Source organism: Hippocampus zosterae, chromosome 3 (assembly GCF_025434085.1).
Source record: "Hippocampus zosterae strain Florida chromosome 3, ASM2543408v3, whole genome shotgun sequence".
NCBI classification, from domain to species: Eukaryota; Metazoa; Chordata; class Actinopteri; order Syngnathiformes; family Syngnathidae; genus Hippocampus; species Hippocampus zosterae.
In genome coordinates, this window is record NC_067453.1 from 24,638,497 (window position 1) to 24,657,466 (window position 18,970).

The 18,970-nt window shown below is 46.3% G+C and overlaps 2 protein-coding genes across 4 annotated transcripts; one reads left to right on the plus strand and one right to left on the minus strand.

Annotated features, from left to right (window-relative positions):
* The first annotated feature begins 341 nt into the window (after positions 1 to 341).
* On the plus strand, positions 342 to 5,831 carry wnt2 (wingless-type MMTV integration site family member 2). 2 transcript variants are annotated; one of them, XM_052061246.1, is made up of 5 exons: positions 346 to 585; positions 2,320 to 2,540; positions 2,733 to 3,010; positions 4,443 to 4,713; positions 4,807 to 5,831. In XM_052061246.1, exons 1-5 carry the CDS (start codon positions 521 to 523, stop codon positions 5,010 to 5,012), a joined length of 1,041 nt encoding a protein of 346 aa, XP_051917206.1. In that variant the 5' UTR covers positions 346 to 520; the 3' UTR covers positions 5,013 to 5,831. The 2 variants fall into 2 exon arrangements, with proteins under 2 accessions (XP_051917205.1, XP_051917206.1); XM_052061245.1 differs by having other exon boundaries at positions 342 to 585; positions 2,320 to 3,010.
* A 1,275-nt stretch (positions 5,832 to 7,106) lies between these two features.
* Positions 7,107 to 18,077, minus strand: cnot4a (CCR4-NOT transcription complex, subunit 4a). 2 transcript variants are annotated; one of them, XM_052061219.1, is made up of 13 exons: positions 17,825 to 18,077; positions 15,896 to 16,117; positions 13,894 to 14,091; positions 13,681 to 13,767; positions 11,583 to 11,684; positions 11,358 to 11,483; positions 11,139 to 11,263; positions 10,833 to 11,039; positions 10,686 to 10,743; positions 10,347 to 10,599; positions 9,725 to 10,225; positions 8,936 to 9,160; positions 7,107 to 8,523 (listed from the first exon to the last, which is right to left on the minus strand). In XM_052061219.1, the coding sequence occupies exons 2-13, from the start codon at positions 16,067 to 16,069 to the stop codon at positions 8,189 to 8,191; spliced, it is 2,391 nt and encodes a 796-aa protein (XP_051917179.1). In that variant the 5' UTR covers positions 16,070 to 16,117; positions 17,825 to 18,077; the 3' UTR covers positions 7,107 to 8,188. The 2 variants fall into 2 exon arrangements, with proteins under 2 accessions (XP_051917179.1, XP_051917178.1); XM_052061218.1 differs by having other exon boundaries at positions 11,583 to 11,688; positions 13,679 to 13,767.
* Between the last annotated feature and the right edge of the window lie 893 nt (positions 18,078 to 18,970).

An 18,970-nucleotide genomic window follows, 5' to 3' on the forward strand; every position in this document is an offset into this window, starting at 1 on the left:
ATGGAGGAAATGCCGCATGACACTTTGAAGTGCACGTGACACATAATCTCATAGATGCTGCTTTGGGAGAATCGCCCGCTCTGATAACGCACTCGGCAGCAAAACATAAATAATGTTTTAAATAATAATAATAATTTAAATAATCCGTTGGATTTTACAGCACAAAAAAACCCCAACATGTATCAATATTAATAATCAATTTACTGTAGAAGCGGTTGAATGGCAACTATACATGAATCCGTACTTATATAAACTAGACTTGGCCAACCAGATTTTTATTATTCTTTTTTAACCCAATGCAAAATTGGATATATTTGGCAGAATTTTATCTATTTATTTTTTTTAATGTGCAAGGTGACTCTGGAAACATTCCAGAGTGGCGCCTTCCCTTTGCGCGCCACCCAAGCAGAAGGACGTGAGGACGCGCCAGTGTCTCCCGCCCCGCAGCAGCGCCGCCGCCTCTCATTTGCCACTCGCGCTCCCCGCGGGCGGACATGCTCCTTGCGCGCACGCAGCCGACATGAACGCCTTGGCGTGCGGACTATGTTGGTACGTGTGCGTGCTGAGTGTCGACGCGTCTTGGTGGTGAGTTGATCTCATAACGCCGCTCTTAAAATCGTGGCTGGGCTTTGCATGTCATTGCATTGGCAGGATGCCTTTGCACTTATCGCTCGTCAATCATTTTTCCTGACTTTCCAGGTTCTGCTTCTTGCGTTTGTCCCCATTCGCTGTATTTTTCCCCGCTCATATTTCTTCATAATTGCACTTGACAAAAAGTTATCGTACGTTCTTGCTTGCTCATTTTTCGTTTTCTGTGAAAGCCCTTAAGACGTCTTTACAAGTCCCAACCGGCCTCTTGGTGCGTTTTCCCCTTCACGGCAAACGTTTCAACACCTCTCGCGCAATAATCACGCACGTTGACTGTAGCCTCTCAATTATTTATTTCTGCATGGACAGGAGGCTAAGTACACAATTTAATCCCATTCTCACTTGTTTGAGCTCATTCTATAATCTTCAAAATAGCTACCGGTGTATATATGTATATAAAATCATTATTATTACCGGTGTATTCTTTTTATTATTGTACTAGTACAGTGGAACCACCAAAGTATGACATAGTCCTTACTTGGATGACTTTCAAGTTCAAATGTATTTGTGTTCTTTCCAATTCAAAATATCCATCCATCATCTACCGCTTATCCGGGGCCGGGTCGCGGGGGCAACAGCTTTAGCAGGGAAGTCCAGACTTCCCTCTCCCTAGCTACTTCTTCCAGCTCTCCCCGGGGGATCCCGAGACGTTCCCAGGCCATCTGGGTGACATAGTCTCTTCAGCATGTCCTGGGTCTTCCTCGGGGTCTCCTCCCGGTGGGACATGCCCGGAACACCTCACCGGGGAGGCGCTCAGGAGGCATCCCAATCAGATGCCCAAGCCACCTCATCTGGCTCCTCTCGATGTGGAGGAGAAGCGGCTCGACTCTGAGCCCCTCCCGGATGACCGAGCTTCTCACCTTATCTCTAAGGGAGAGCCCGGACACCCTGCGGAGAAAACTCATTTCGGCCGCTTGTATCCGGGATCTCGTTCTTTCGGTCACGACCCATAGCTCGTGACCATAGGTGAGGGTTGGGACGTAGATCGACCGGTAAATTGAGAGCTTCGCCCAATTCAAAATAATGGAAAAATAAATCAATCCGAAGTCCATCCAGCCATTATACGAGCCGTTTTACCATCACGAGGGTGGTGGGTGAGCCCGAGCCTATCTCAGCCGTCTTTGGGCTGTAGGAGGGGGACAACACGTTCAATTGCAGGTCACACACAGACAAACAACCATTTACGCACACAATCGAACCTTGGGACAATTTAGAGCGTTCAATCAGCCTGCCATGCATGTTTTTTTTTTAAATGCGGGAAGTAACCGGATGACCCGGAGAAAATCCACGCAGGCACACGGAGAAAATGCAAACTCCACATAGGAACGCCGGGGCCGGATTCGAACTCTCGACCTCTGCACTCTGAAGCGGACATGCTGGATAGTCTAATAAATAAATAAATATTTTGTGTATGATGAAGGATTTAACGAACACTTATGGTCTTTATATTATTTGTCTTTGAACATAAAAGTTGAAAATAATGTTTAGAAAAATACATGGATATTTTTGTTGTTGTTGTATTTTTAAAACTAACGACACAGAAAAAAGACAGAGGAACTCAATACCTTGGGTCTTCCTTGTTATTGAAAAGTATTTACAGGTATTTATCTTTGAAATGTTTACCTTTTGAGACGAGCCGGTGCAGCGAGTGACCGTTTCCTTCCCACGCAGGTACATGAGCAGTCTGGGCTCCCGCGTGATGTGCGACAACATCCCGGGTCTCGTCAGCGAGCAGCGCCAGCTGTGCCGCCAGCATCCTCGAGTGATGCAAGCCATCGGCGCCGGCGTGCAGGACTGGATCGCCGAGTGCCAGCACCAGTTTCGCAACCACCGCTGGAACTGCAACATCGTGGCGCGGGACCACAGCCTCTTTGGACGACTGCTGCTCCGCGGTGAGGCCGGCACGGGACCTGATTGGGTCTTGAGTCCTTTTGCGTGCGAGTGTGCGTGTGAGGTGACGATGCCAAGTGGGTATTTCAAACCACAATCTGTTCTCGGTTACCTTCAGTGGATGAATAAAGCGGTGAAACGAATGACTTCAAGCGCAGGAGACGCTGACGGTGTGACGCTCGCTCCCCCTCCAGGCAGCCGCGAGGTGGCCTTCATCTACGCCATCTCGTCGGCGGGCGTGGTGCACACGCTGGCGCGGGCGTGCAGCCGCGGCGAGCTGGACTCGTGCTCCTGCGACCCGCGCAAGACGGGCACTTGGCGCGACCGGGCCGGCGCCTTCGACTGGGGAGGCTGCAGCGACCACGTGGAGCACGCCGCCCGCTTCGGACACGCCTTCGTGGATGCCAAGGAGAGGAAGGAGCCCGATGCGCGCGCCCTCATCAACCTCCACAACAACAGGGCCGGACGCAAGGTTCTCTTCTGTACTTGGGTGTCACCTTTTGTTTGGGAGATTGAAGCAAAAAATTTCACTTGTGGATGAGGAACGACACCGGTCGACACATTTGTACCAAATCAGAGATGCAAGAAAACTTTGAGAGGATTTGGATCTGCCTCTTGTCGGGTAGTCATAAAAAATAATGAAATTCAATCTGGATTTTAAACATGCATGGCAGGCTGATTGAACGCACTAAATTGTCCCGAGGTGTGAGCGTGAGCACGGATGGTTGTTTATCACTTTGTCCCCTGCGATTGGCTGGCAACCGGTTCAAGGGTGTCCCCCGCCGAGTGCCCGAAGACAACTGGGACAGGCTCCAGCACGCTCCGCAAGCCTTGTGAGGATAAAGTGGTTCAGAAAATGGATGGATGAATATATATGTATACACCGTATTTTCCGGACTATAAGTCGCAGTTTTTTTCCCCCATAGTGTGGCCGGGGGTGCGATTTATACTCTGGAGCGATTTATGTGTGAAATTATTAACACATGGTTATGTCATTTCACATTAAACCACAAGAGGGCGCTCTCGGCCCGTGTTGATAAATCGAGGATGAGTCTGACGTAAGCGACGTAGAAGAGGAAGCGGCGCATCGTCTACCTCCTGAGTTGGGGCAGTTGTTTAAAAGTGACACAGAGGATCAAGATTTCATAGGATTTCGTGATTTGGAGTGAAACTGATAGTTTGGTAAACTTGTAAGCATGTTCTTTATGTTAGAGTTGTCTGAATAACTCTTAATATGTTACGTCGTCACTGACATGACCAGGCATGTCAGTCATGTAACGTTAGTATACCGTACACTTATTCAGCCTGTTGTTCTCCATTTTATTTTGATTTTCAATTGCCTTTAAAGATGACATGTACCGGCATGTTTTTCGTGTTGGATTTTATCCAATAAATTTCCCCCCAAAAATGCGACTTATACTCCAGTGCGAATTATGTTTGTTTTGTTTTTTTTCCCCCCTTCTTAATTATGAATTTTTTGGCTGGTGCGACTTAGAGTCAGAGTCGAGCCGCTTCTCCTCCACATTGAGAGGAGCCAGATGAGGTGGCTTGGGCATCTGATTCGGATGCCTCCTGAGCGCCTCCCTGGTGAGGTGTTCCGGGCATGTCCCACCGGGAGGAGACCCCGAGGAAGACCCAGGACACGCTGGAGAGACTATGTCATCCAGCTGGCCTGGGAACGACTCGGGATCCCCCGGGGAGAGCTGGAAGAAGTAGCTAGGGTGAGGGAAGTCTGGGCTGGGCTGCTAAAGCTGTTGCCCCCGCGACCCGGCCCCGGATAAGCGGTAGATGATGGATGGATGGATGGATGGACTTATAATCGGGAGCACCGTATAATCCGAAAAATACGGTATATATGACAAGGCGGTGTGACATATAACTTATCGATTTTGCACATCCTTTAGGCGGTGAAGCGTCTCCTAAGCTTGGAGTGCAAGTGCCACGGCGTGAGCGGCTCGTGCAGCGCACGCACCTGCTGGCTGGCAATGGCCGACTTCCGCCGCACCGGCGACGAACTCCGCCGCAAATATGAGCGCGCCGTCCACGTGGCCGTCAACCAGTACGGAGCGGCTCTGACGACACTGAGCGCGGCGGGAAGACGCACGGCACCGGGGAAGAACCAGCTAGTCTACTCGGACGAATCTCCCGACTTTTGCGTGCATGATCACGACACAGGTACGAATTCAAACACCAACGCTGATACTAATTTGCCCGCCCACCCATAAGGAGACGTTTCCATGCCAACCGTGACACGCATCTCCCTGGCAGGCTCCGTAGGTACGGGTGGCCGGCGGTGCAACGTGACGTCTCGGGGAGCGGACGGCTGCTCGGTCATGTGCTGCGGGCGAGGCTACGACACAGCGCGGGTGAGCCGCAGTGCCAAATGTGAATGCAAATTCCACTGGTGCTGCGTCGTGCGCTGCAGAGACTGCCGCCAGGTGGTGGACGTGCGCACTTGCAAGGACCACAGGTGACCGTCACCCTCAGCGAAATGGTGAACTCGTTAAATACGGTTATAAAAAGTTGACACACCCCTGTTCAAGTGCGACATTTTTGTAGAATGATATATGAGCCCAAGATAAAAAATTGCAGACCTCTTGCCACCTTTTTATGTGACTTGTCACCTGCACATCTTAGGGGGTCAGGAAAAGCCTACTAGACCAGCTGAACTTTGGCCTGAACCAGAGAGCACTTTAACGTTGCGCTGACCCCCACTAAATGAGTTGGAATGTTATTGGTTGTTCTAAACAGCTGCGGCTACGTTTATAAGAGGGTGTGCACAGTTGTGCAACCCCCCATTGGTTTCTTTTTACCTTTCTTTCTAAGAATTTTTCACAACACTTAAAAGGTTATAGGTCACATTAATAGGAGAAAAAGATTCTAAATTATGTCTTTTTTTAAAATCATAAAAACAGGGGTGTGTAGACTTTTAATATCCACTGTAGGTTGCTATTTAGTGGATTTGGAGTGATTCCTAATCGTGATATGTGAACTACTTATTCCTACAAACATGTTGCGATATTTGCTGATGCCCTCACCCAAATATGGTCACACGAGCCTTTACATTCTCAATGTCATTTTTGTTACCTTCATTTCGTTTTTTTAAATTCCTAAACTTGGGGAATTCAAAAAGTATTTATTCATTTTTTTATTTATTGTTTTATTCCTCCTTCCGTTTGAAATCATTGTCAGTTTTGTTTTTTTCTACACAAGTATCTGTACTTCTAATTAAAAAATGTGACTACTTTTTCCACTCGTCTTTCAGTCGCTAGAGACTTGATGGGAGAACTTTACTTTGTACTTGTGCTGCGTCACCTAAGCAATGTCAAGTGTTTCGAGTTCCCGAAGGTAGAAAAGCGCTACGCAAGTGACAGCCCTGTACCTGCTCTGCAACCAGTGGAGCCGCCCCCTGCTGGCCAGTTTAGGAAACGCTCACCTTGTAAGCAGACTTGACCCGAGTGTTGTGTCGCCGCCTAGTGGGCAACATGAAACACAACACGATCAGCTTCTCGAAATGACAATGGCATGACAAACGCCAGGTCTTTTGAGGTTTCAGTTTTATTTAATGTAATTTTCCAGGCCTGCAGAGGACAGTTAAACTTCTTAAGCGCCTCAACTTTTTTTTTATCCCCCTTCCTCCTCACGGCACTGCGTTAAAACCCAATTCATGACTGGCGGTTCCTCCCATTTTGATCATTGTGAGTCAATACTGTTAATCAGTGAACAGTGGAGGAGGAGGGGGGGGGAGAGCAAGAGAACGAGAGCAAACGATGGTCACAAATTAAGACTTGAAAAAGAAGAAAGGCGGAGGATGGCAGGAGAAAAGGTCAAAGGACAACGGCAGAGAATAAAAGGCTGAAATTGACCGCTACAGTACTTCGTATTGTATTGCAGCACCTTTCTTTGTGACACACGCTCACTTACGCTTGTAAAAACCGTACACAATAATGTACAGAGCCCCAGACATGACAAATTGTGTGAGACGTCAAACGCACGGAAGCATTTTGGCAGCTGCCATTATGCCTGACCACAAATTAGATCACACTTTGTAAATATAGTTTAAAAAAACTAATATTTCACAGACAAATGATTTTGCGAGCACAAAATTCAGTTAAAATTTGAATTTTGCGGCCAGTAATTACTACGCTGTGGTCCAAAATGACTAATTTGTGGTCACAAATGTGCACCTCATGGTAACAATGAGTATTTTGCTGCCACAAATGAGTATTTCAGGATTAAAATTAATAGTTTGCAGATTAATTACCATTGCGTTGGCACTACTTTGTCATCACAAATTTGCATCTCGTGTCCACAATTAGTGTTTCACCAGCACCATTGACTACTTCCCTGCCACAAATTTGTGCATTCATGTCCAATTTGCAGTCCCATATGAGTATTTTGTCGCCACAAATTTGTATGTCGTGCACACGTTATACCTAATTCATGGACAAAAATTATATTTGGCAGACCAAAAACAAAAAAATTTCAAGGTCAAAATGTGGCCACAAATGAGTATTTGGTGTGTATATCATACGCAAATTATGGACCAACATTTTTATGTGGGTGAATTTTTAACTGAGCACTGTATATTTAATTTGTGGACAAAAATCTGTATGTTGCAGACGTTTGTGCATGTTTCATCTCTCGTGCCGCACATTTTAAAAAGCTGCTCCCCTCGTCATGTCAAGGGCTGAGTATAATTGCAATCATTCACATGAGACCTCACCTCCTCCATGCACTCGAGCCCCAATCTCCCTTCGCTCCACATTAAGGCCTCAATTAAAGCCCTCACGGGTCGACAAGGCGGGGGTGTGGGGGGTCGCCCACCTTCCTCGGCTGCCCAATTAGTACTTCAAATCACCTCCGTCTAGTGTTCCTTCCATTTACTTGGTGGCTGTCCATGTTAGGGCTAAGCTACTGTAGGTACCACACGGTGGCACTGTGAGTAAGGAGTCTAACCCTCGTGCTCAGGATATGTGCCACCATTTCCCACGGGGTCCGGACCCCTCGTGCCCTCTTCTAACCCGCCCCTCTCCTGCAATCGGGCACTGCTCTACCCTCTGATACAGAGGTTCAGCAAAAACGTCCCCAGTAGAGGGAATGTGGGCCACCAGGGCACTCGAGCCGGGGGCCTTTCGGTGTGCCCCCACCCCACATTACGTGGAGCCCCATGCATAACCTGTGCCCTGTAATCCTCCCGAAACCTTATTCTCCGGCACCTCTCGGCAAGTGATAAAGCCAAGCAAAAACTTTCATCCTCGTTTCACAGCTTTGCTTTGCGACTATTAGACGGCGCGACTGTCCAACAACGGTTTACACTTCATTGTTAGTTACGTTTAAAAAGAAGACCCTTACTTAAGCTTAATTGAATCGTTGTCAGTTTTGGGGTGCTCAGTGCTGTGCTATGCTGCCCCACCACCTCCCGCCCATCTAGTTCTAAGGAGTGGTGAGGGTCGCAGACGCAGGTTATGGATTAATGTGTGCCACAAACAAAAACAGAGAAAAAAAAGTGGACCAAAAGCATAGTTGTTACTTTGTTAATCATATTTCATACTCTGCAGAATGATGTGTTTCGCTTTTGAGAGGTAAAGAAGGGGTGGGAATGGGGGTAGATGATGAGTGGGATAAATGGGTGGTTGTAGTCTTGCATTTAGTGGCGGTCCGCGGCGGCACTCTGTAGCAACTCTGTGGCGGGCTGTCCCGGGGGTCTGAAGGCGGTCTGGAAGCCTGGCGGGGGGGAGTGGAAGTGGCTGAGGGGGTTGGCTGTGGCAGGGGGCATGTAGGGGGCCCAGCCGGCAGGGGCGGCTCTGTGGTGAAGGGGGAGGTGGCCGTCCAGGAGGGCGCTGTGGAGGGGCTGAGCGACGGGCGCCGCCACCGACCTGGCCGGACCGTCCATCTCGGTGAGCGCCTGCAGGGACTTGAGCCAATGTGGGGGGTTGTCATCCTGGAGACAGTCTAAACTGGTGCCTGCCGAGGCCGGGATGCCTGCGCATTACAGCAGCACATAATACAAAATATCAATTGGCGATGCAAAGAAGGAGTGGGCAAAACATATTCAAAAAGACTTGAGGCTAGAATTACTGGCAAAGGTGCATTCACAAAGCATTGAGCAAATGCTCTGAATTACTTGTGGACGAGGGTTGCCCCCCCCATTTTTAATACATTTAATCATTAACTCATTCAGTACCAGCCAATTCTGGACCAAGTCTGAAAAGACGTTTAAAAACGTCTTTGGGAGTGAATGAGTTAAAATAAAATAAAATTTGGGGCATCGTGTCTAGAATGTGGAGTTGTGGAACAAGTGAATCACTGTGAAGACTTTCCAGATGTATCGTACCTATGAGAAAAGTGCTTTTAAATCATGTAGCTTGGATCTTGTTCGCTGTGTCCAACGCACCTGTGATGATCGCAGGGTCCATCAAGCTGGCCGTGCTGTCCCAGCTCAGGCTGTGTGAAATGCCCGCCGGCCCAGCGATGTGGTTAACACTGTTTGAGGACGAGGAGGACGAGGAGGACGAGGAATTGGGAAGGCCCCCGAAGTTGATGTTGATGTTGGGCAGGAGAGCTCTGAGGCCATCTTGCCACTCTTTCACCTTTAGGCCTTCTATAGAGCCGCTGTTTTCTGCAAGAGGGCAAAACCACGTGCTGCGGGTTACTCAAAACTTATATTATCAATCGAACAATTCAATAATTATTGGGATTTTATTCCACCAAATTCTGGAATTGGGCAAAAAATAAATAAATAAAATCTCAGGCCACGGTTCACTGTATTGACAAAGAAAGAACAAAATATGGCTGAGGAAAACTGTACATCAGGGATGTTCAAATATTTCCTTCCAAGGATTCAGAAAATGTTATTTTGAAATGCAAGGGCCAGTGACATTGTTGACCTTTAAATCATTTCCTGTAACATTCTAAAACCAACATATCGGCGTCGTGTCAGCAATTATGCATTGCATTTTATAGATGTCCGAAGTATTAAAAGAAACAAACCCAAAAAAGGAAACAAGCAAAAAGTCAAGAATATTTCAGTATTCTGAGGCAGGATACTATTGGCAGATATTGGTTGCAGGGTTCCCGCTCTTCCACTTGCTTTTTATTTGTGGACCTTTTAAGGACTTTTGAGGGCTAATTTAGCCATTTTTTAAGGATGGGCCGGAATGGTCTGAGAACATGCAGACAGTACCTGAAATGGGGATCCCTCCCAGACCTGTGCTGTGCTGAGGAGGCAGATTCAGGTCCAGGAAATTACCGTGTGAGGCAGCGCTGGCTGAGTGGTTCAAGTGTGTGAGGTTATTCCGCGAGGGGATGCCCATCCAGGGGTGTCTGGCTTGCTGCTGCTGCTGACTGGGCTGGCCGCTGTGCGTGCCGGGGAAACTGCACGAGCTGTAGATGGCTCTGTGATGGAGCTGCGGGATGCGAGGCACGCCAGCGGGGAAGTGATGAGAGGTACCGGCGTTGCCGTTCGGGGGCGGCAGGCCGGGCCCATGATTGTTTCCCTGGGCACGAGGCCCCGGGGAGGCGGGGCTCTGGTCCTGCACGGACAGCTCCTTCTCGATCAGGTCGGCCAGGGCTTTGCGGGTGACGTCGAACGGGTCGAAGCCCAGGTCGTCGTCCTGCTGTTTGCTGGATGAGCCAAAGCCGAAGGCCGCCTGCCAGTCCGTGGAAGACGACACCGGTATCGTGTCTGCCGCCAGAGCAAACGAGGACGTTACTGGAGGAGCGACTTCAGTAGCAAAACAAAGAAAAAAACTCTGGCCCCCGGGCCTTGGGTTTGACACCAGTGCCAGAGGAAACGGTTGAGTTACCTGATGTGAAGAGGCTGTGTGGTTCCGGAGTCATAGGCCAGTCAGCGCTGCGGGGGTTGCTAGGAAATGGAGGCAGACCAGTGGGGAGGGGGTTGGGGTGTCTGAAATTGCTGTTGTCCGAGAAGAGCGATTGCGACTCCGCCGCCGCGCCCTCGAAAGGCGAGCGGGCCGTGAGCTCAGACACGCTGATGGGCACCACCAGGCTGGGCTTGGTTAAACCCGGGGGAGGGGATGGGGAGTCACTTGTGGGTATCTGGAGAAAGGAAAGAGACAACGTGCTCGTTTTCTTGTCCGACTTGTTCATGTGGAGGTAAAAAGCGGCCTCTGAAGTGCTTCTACCTGTTGTAAAGTATCACCGTTCACCATACTGATCGACTCGGAAGGCTTGTCGCTGGGGCTGCAGGCGCAATATTTTGTGTATTAATAATAGAAAACCAAACAGCTTTATGTGTAATAAGTCTAGCTCGGGAGTATAGCCTGTCCTACCTGCTGCTGTCACAGTTGGAGGAGAAGGGGGACATGGCAGTGCACTGGCCGGGACGGAGGTCTGCATCTAGACCATCTGAAGCGAGACCCTCTTGGTCTAGATAGTCTAGCAGCGGAGGGGACTTGCGGTCCTCTGAAAGGCCATTGGCTAATTTGCCGTGACCTGACAACGTGGGCCACCCATCTTTGCCATTGCTACTGTTTTGTCTGGAGCAAAAAGGGAAAAAATAGGAGGGAGGGAGTAAAGTAAGGCGTGGCTACAAAAGCAGAAAGCAGAAGATTTTGAGAATCCAAGAAAATTCAGACCTTTGTGTTAAGCCCGATTTACTCTTTGACTTTTCCGTTCCGCACGCCGGAGGTTGTAGAAAGCTAGGGTTGATTTTGTACAGGTCTTGTAGGAGTTTTTGCTCATACTCTTGATGTTTCCCTGCCTGGAAAGGGGAAGTTAAAAGGAGTCAATAAAGTCAATGCAAAGAAATAACCAAAGCAGGGAGATCCCACACGCTCAACAATGAATGACATTACCTGCATTTCGTCTTTCGTAAAGCTAGCCGCTTCATCTCCTAGCTCATGTAGATACATACAATCAGGTTTAGGACACTGCATACTTTTGAGGAAGTAACTGCAGTACTTTGTTGTGCCTAAAGAAGCCTGGGAGAGGAAAATGAGAACGAGAATAACAAACCGCAAACTAAATCGTCTTTGTTCCCAAGGGCCAAATGGAGAATCGGCACCAAAAAAAAAAGTCACCTTGAGCGTTCTGCCATCAACCACCACGTTGTTCACACACTGTATAGCTCTTAGAGCGTCTTCGGGGCGGACGTAGGTGACGTACGCGCTGGCACTCGGTCCCTGGACCATCAGAAGTGAGAAGAGGAGACAAATCAGACAGACAGCTGCTGCAATAATTTAGTTTTTGCGGTAGTGTTGTGATTCAAAAGAGAAATGGAAGGTCATCGGCCCTCCCCTAAAATGTGTCCCACTTTTGTAAACTTGCTCCTTTATATTCAGTGTCCAAATCCAAGCAAAACCCAATTGAGTCACAACAAATCAAGTGATAATTATCTCTTCTCCTTTTAATGGTTGCAAGAAAATAAAGAGGAGAGGAAGATTAAAAGCGGTGGACTAATGAGGGGAAATAACGCTAATGGACAACAAGCGGAGCACAAGCAGAGCCCTCTTTGGATAAATTAAGTAAAGTGATACCTCAACTTGCAGTTTTTCCTGGGATAGATTATTTTAAGGTGCAAGCAGAAATTTGAGTGACAATTTGCAGATGCCATTACCAGTGAAGCTTAAATACAAAAACAGAATCGCAGGCTGCATTTTATCAAACCGCTTAACTTAAGCAAGTCCACTGCCTGGCTTTAATGCTAACACACAATTCAAAACGCGGTAGACGGATTACCGAAATTGGCATCAACGGTGTTGTAGTCAAAATGCCTTCAGCGACAGATTTGAACGCAAACACAGCAGCAACATGGAAAAAAAAAATCTCACAGGCTTAAATTGTGCAGTCTTTGTGAAAAACAACTACTATTACTGCACCAACTGCTATTACTACTAGATAGCAGCTTTATTATAATGTTTCAGGGTCAAGTGGAGGATGTCGATACCAACCATCGATAATTTAGGCAAAAAAACAAAACAAAAAAAGATATTGGCCAAGTCATTCTCTGTAATAGTTGGCGCTATACTGCAGCAGATTAACATCTGTGTCAGAAAGAAAGGTCTTTGTTCACAATTCTTGGTCATAGTGGTAAATGAAAGTTTCTGTATCAAAACTATGAGTGGTATCCTCTGTATCGGTGAGTAGTCGGAGTGAATACTCGTACTAGTATCGGTCATGAACATCCCTAAATACTGCAAGTTACAGGAGAGAAATTCTTCTTCGTGTATGAAGTGTCTGTATAGGACTGCGCCCTGGTGCGTATATCAGGAGGCGCACGATGTGAATGGACATTGCAGCATGAAATCATAATGAACGAAGTTGTTATAGTTTCCATTCTATTTCATGAAATAATACACACATAGTGTAGTTTTACTTATCTGAATGAAAACATGTATTTGTTTGAGAATGTTGGTTGGTATTTTTTTTTGGAACGGTTAAATGGCATTTCAAGTCATTTCAATAAGCAAAGATGATTTAAGATGCAAGAGTCATGAACATGGTCACGTAACATACGTTTTAGAAGTCAAGGGCACCACTCTATGCACCAATCAAACCATCCATCCAAAAATGGACATTCTAGCATTATAACAGATGATTTTTCAGGGAACATTTTCAACAAATGATCCCTCCCCCCACCCCCTCCCACATGCACTGTGAAATTTTAAAATGATTGTATCTCCCAACACAACAGCTGCATGCATGGAAAACCCAAGACAAGTTGGCCTCCGTTTACACACTAATAGTCGTAAGCAAACATTTACAGTGAATCCTTTTTTTTTTTCTCCATTAGCTAGCTGGATCTGATTGACGTCAAGCAGCTCTCTCTCGCCACAAACACGCCTCATTTTATTTGAAACCAAATCAATATCATCATAATTTTTGATCCACACCCAGAGTTTTATTATTACGTTCCCACATGACCATATTAACCACAACAAGGCAGAAAAGGAACTGCAGTTTAATTGAAAGTGAGCAGAAATGCGAACCCCTAACAAAACAACCACAACAACAAACAAACAAACAAAAATTAAACCTGTACAAAATTGTACAATCATGCAAACCGGTGGAACAAAAGTCAGCGAAAGCAGCACTGACAGCGTTTTGGTCTGGCAACTTTTACGTAACTGTCACGCAGAAATCAACAAAAGTCAATTGGTACAACGTCTGTGAGCTCACCTGTGACCCGGCATAAGATGTACTATTGTTGATGACCACTTTATGGATCTTCCCAAACCTCCCAAAATACTCGGGTCGTTTTAGGACCTGCGGGTGCAAGAAAAACACTTCTGAGCTCTTTTCAAGCACAATTATTTAAAGAGAATACAATTTCATCAAACGCGGCAATGTCACATTCAGCGCAAGCTCGTCCCGACGGCTCACCGCGCTCACCTCCGGGTCGGCGAGTCGCTGCGAGAGTCCCACCACGAAAACCAGGTTTCTCTGGACCACTCGGACGCTGGCCAAGTGCTTGCGGTTCTCTGTCACCTTTTGCTTCTTCTCGTTCTGTTTCTGCTTCTTTTCGTTCTTTATCCTCTGGATCTCCTCCTGCGACAGAGGCTTGTACACAGCGGGGTCCTCTGGGTATGGCTGCGCAAAAAGACAGCAAACGTCATAAATGGAGTCCGGCGTCACGATACAGCCGAGTTTTCGGTTGACATTGAGAACTAAAGCCACTATTACAGAAAATATTTGCATCAAAGGCATAGACCATAAACAACACAATTAAAACAATCAAATAACCAACAGGAAGCACGCGAGTAGAAACGTTCATTCATTACATACCGTTCGTAACCTCAAAAACGCGTGTCAGCAACGAGTCAACCGAAGTCCACTGATATTTGTTTACATATTGACGAAGTCTTGAGCATTGTCAACATACAGTGGAACCTCAACAATTGTACACGGTGTGACATTTTCGGGAGGGAAGAAAAAAAAAAAAAGAAAAAAACTCGAGCATGTGACATGGGTGTTGGATGTAGTGAGCAATATTTAACAAGTGCCGGAAGAAATGACATTTTTATAATCGAATGAAAGAAATCCATGTTTTTTTTTTCCATGTGGAAAAATAAGGAAGCTCAATGTATTCCTAATTAATTTTGAATGCCCTGAGATAGTGCTCACAGACTGGATTTAGGGTTGCATCGGACTTGTAAACTGCTGATAAAATTCATACAATTCCATTTTGAAATTTATTGCACGTTTGTGATACGCGTATTACTGCAATAATTCATTTTCTTTTCAATATATTGTGCAGTCGTACTATATGAAACAACTTCTCACACTTCCTACTGGGACTTCTTATCCGAAAAGCATCAAGCAACAAATGAAGCTACTTTTAAAAATGTGTTTAGAAACTTTTTGCAATTGAAGTGACTCAACCGCATGAAACCAAATGAATACAACCAAGCTGCATAGGATAATAAATAAAACAATTTTTAAAAATTACATTTGTTAATAAAAATCAGATGCTAAAAAGAAGTATCTTTATTCACACATTTCAAATCATTATTTGAGGAACTGGCCGTTGAATTTGAGTAATGCCACTGTGTGTAATCTGTGTAATAGTGTACGTCATGGCAATGGCGTCATTGTGCAATGGCATCATCACTTTGCTACGTTCAGACACAGAAAGACCAGATATAGCAACGTCCCGTGAAAATTAATTGGCATCACTTAGTCAGACCTTAGCAAACCTTGCGAGATCTCAGGTAAGTAAACATCGAAAGCGAGGACGAGGTCTTGAGCGCCTAAAAAAGCAAACAAATATGACGCTGGCATGACCTGTCAGCTCGACAATGAGGAGAGGTCGACCCAGTTGAGGCTGCACGGTGACAAAGTCACCAGTGTGCTATTCATTATTATTAGTATCAATTAAAAAAAAACAAAAAAACAAATTCTTAAGTTAAGGTGTTCAAAACGGCTTGCTCTCTTTGATCATGCAACATTAATGGTTGAACAAATATGCCGTCCTGAAAAGTGCTGAGGTTAGAGGTACCAGGATTCCGCCCGAGGTCGGCAAATTATTAAATAAAGAATGCAAATACGCATTCTTCAAAGTAGCTTGTAAGATGAGATTGCACATCGGTATAATTTATGCAAGGGAATTTCATCATCAATCGAATTTCCAGGTTTATGAATGGTGGGTGTGTCATTAAATCTGGACGGGAGAATTGCGGCACTTTGAAAGTGTGCAAGCCAGGCGCTTTTCATATTCAATTGTGCATGGATGAAATCTGGCCATTTAAATCAGGATTATGCAAAATATATGTAAATTCTCTTTTTAGGATCAACCTACAATTTATTAAATTCCTGAATTATTCGGACTAATTCCCATGGAATATTTCCAACTTCACAGTGACCCCACTACGTCCTCCAGGTAAGTCTTCCTCACCTTTCTGCAGGCCGGGCAAAGGCCATTCTCATCTGTGCGGATGCGGTGCCAACAGAAGCGGCAGATCTGGTAGCCGCAGGTGCAGGGGAAGAAGTTAACGTCGTCGATCTCCAGCGGCTCCATGCACAGGGGGCACTCCATGGGGTCGTCCTTAATTTCAGGGCTATGGGACATCCTACGGTGCGGCGAGGCTGAGCGTTGAAGCGGACACGCAGCACAGAGCTGGGAAAAATCAGAAATAAGTGCGACAAACATTGTAGGTCAAACCATAATGTGAAGTGATGTTGAATACCAATCCTTGAAACTTTAACTAATGCAACTCCTAAATGCCTGCTTGGTTACAAAATTAAATTCAATAGCTTTCTATTCCACTGCAGGTGTAGCCTGACTGTTTTGACATAGTTGCAAAGCCATCAGGCGCATCGTTGTGGTTGCGAATCGGTGGAATCCAGGTCACTGGAAAGTGGTGAAATAAGGGTTCCGAGGCATAAATAGGCAGTCGTGGACAGCTGCTGGGGTCACCCAAGATCACACAACCCCAAAAATAAATATATATATATTAAAAAATTGCCACTCTTTGGGAAGTCATCATCACCCGCCCAGTCAACTTTTCCATTTTCTATCATGCATGTCCTCAGTGACTTCCAGGTGAGCTGGGGCAGGGATATGAACTCCCATCCTCAAAACTGTGAGGCAAATGTGCACACTACTCGTTGACCATGCTACCTAAAGTCACTGCCATCCACTGTGAGAAACGAGGTTGACCCTGATCTGGTCGCAAGCCTTTTGAAGAACACTTTTTGCAAACAACCTGCTTATTCATGCCTATGGACAATTTACAGTCTCCAGTGAACCTCATATGCATGTTTTGGGAATCTGGGAGGAAGCAGGGAGAATTTGTAAATTCCTCACATGAACCCAGGGCAAAGTTTCGAACCTAGAATCTCAGAAATGTAAGAAGAGCCCTGCTATTTAGAGAAGACTTCACACTAAATGAAGAACAAGCTGATCAACTCATCTATGTTTTGACTGAAACCCCAACATGTCTTCCAAACTTTTAGCCCCCCCATTTTAGCATGAATGTGATGCATATGTACACTGATCCAGTGCTACTTCACGCCTCGTACTCATGGGCAGTGATTGTGTATAAATAACGTGTTGTTAGCAGTCATGCTCTACTTAGTATGTGACAACACGGGCTGCCAGAACTTGGGAGTCCGATCCAGATTTCTGGAGCCAACATGAAAGAAGCCTAAGCATAACGAATTGGAGGAAAATAAACAGCAGCATCTCAAATGCTGCGTGTGCTGTTGGCAATGCAGTTGACAGGTCATTGTCTACCCGCCGTTCAGTACAATCAAAAATGTGTCCGATCTTCGGAGTCGTACCTTTTGACAGATGTTATTTGACCACCGCAAAGGAGAAGCTAACATTAGCCGCGATCGCATAAAGGGAATCTGCTTTTTATACAAGAAGGCAAGGAGAGAGGGGGAAAAGGCGTCCACAGGGTGGCTGGCGGATGTTCTTAACATTCAGACTTGTTCGTGTCCAAGCAGAGTTTCAACACGACACTGATATGAACTACTTTAAAAAACGGTTGACAGTGACACGACGTGACGTTTTCCCCCCCGTACAAACTGACAGCTCGCTGGTAGATAAACGTCTCGCATCGGTTAGCCTCGAATGCTAACAGCGGAGGCTTACGGACGCGGCCTACGAATGCTAACGGGGAGCTGGGCGCAACTTGGTCAGGATTTAAGCGTCTGACAGCGCTCTCACCGGCTCGGGGACACTGCAGCGGGGGTCGACCGGACTCGACAGTCGACAGCCGCTCGGCGAGTCAACTAAAGGGCGACTTCGGCGATTTGGAAGGATCGTGAATGCGAGTTAGCCCGTCTTAGCAAGTTGTCTTACGTTAGCGTTACTTACCCTGTTCGTATTTAGCTTAGGATTCCACTCCAAGAGTCACACCGAATTGGGCGGGGACTGCGAGCCAATGTGTGTGAAATGTCAAAATATCTCGAAGCGTTCCCTTGGGATAGCCGTGGATGTGTTGTTCCGTTTTAATTAAAAAGCTAGAAAGGTCTTTTTTCTTGCCCCTGTCTTTTCTTAGTATTGAGGAGACAATTTACGCTCAAACCACCATCTTAGCTAGCATTAAAATACGTGAGGAGGGAGTGGAGTAGTGCTCGACGCCACGGAGTCTGCGCAGATGCAGCGATGCATTGTGGGAGATGGAGTTTTGGAACGTTTGAATCAGCCTTGTCCATGGGCAGTCCATTTTCGTGTGCTGCAAAGATTTTAAATCTTGAACTCAGACTAAAATATTTCGTTGTAGATTTTAGTCATTTTATTTACATTTTTAAGCTTTGTTTATTCAGGTGAAGCAATTGCGAACGTATTCTCATTTGCAATGTCGACCTGGCTCCAAGAAGCTGATGATCAAAAGTGTGACTTACCGGCCTAAAACTGACAGGAGCTTTGTAGAAGTGAGTGTAAACACTGGCAGAAATTTATAGGAGTTGCATTGAGTACTTTAAAAACAACCATCACTCCATACAAACTACTGAGCAGTGTCTCCGCTCTAATGAACATTATTAATTTTACTTATTAATATTAACACACAATAATAGCAAGTACATATGAGCAAATTCGTTATTTCAGAAGGGTGTATTAAACTGGTAGCCTTCACATTAACCAGAACCAAAGAAGTACAGTAACCCTCAGTTCCAAAAAGGCTGGTGACATTTGGATTAAAGAAGGCAGGATATTAAATGCTTGGTATTATACATAAATTCATTCATTCATTCATTCATCTTCCTAACCGCTTGATCCTCACTAGGGTCGCGGGGGGTGCTGGAGCCTATCCCAGCTGTCTCCGGGCAGTAGGCGGGGGACACCCTGAATCGGTTGCCAGCCAATCGCAGGGCACACACAACGAACAACCATTCGCACTCACACTCACACCTAGGGACAATTTAGAGTGTTCATTCAGCCTGCCATGCATATTTTTGGAATGTGGGAGGAAACCGGAGCACCCGGAGAAAACCCACGCAGGCCCGGGGAGAACATGCA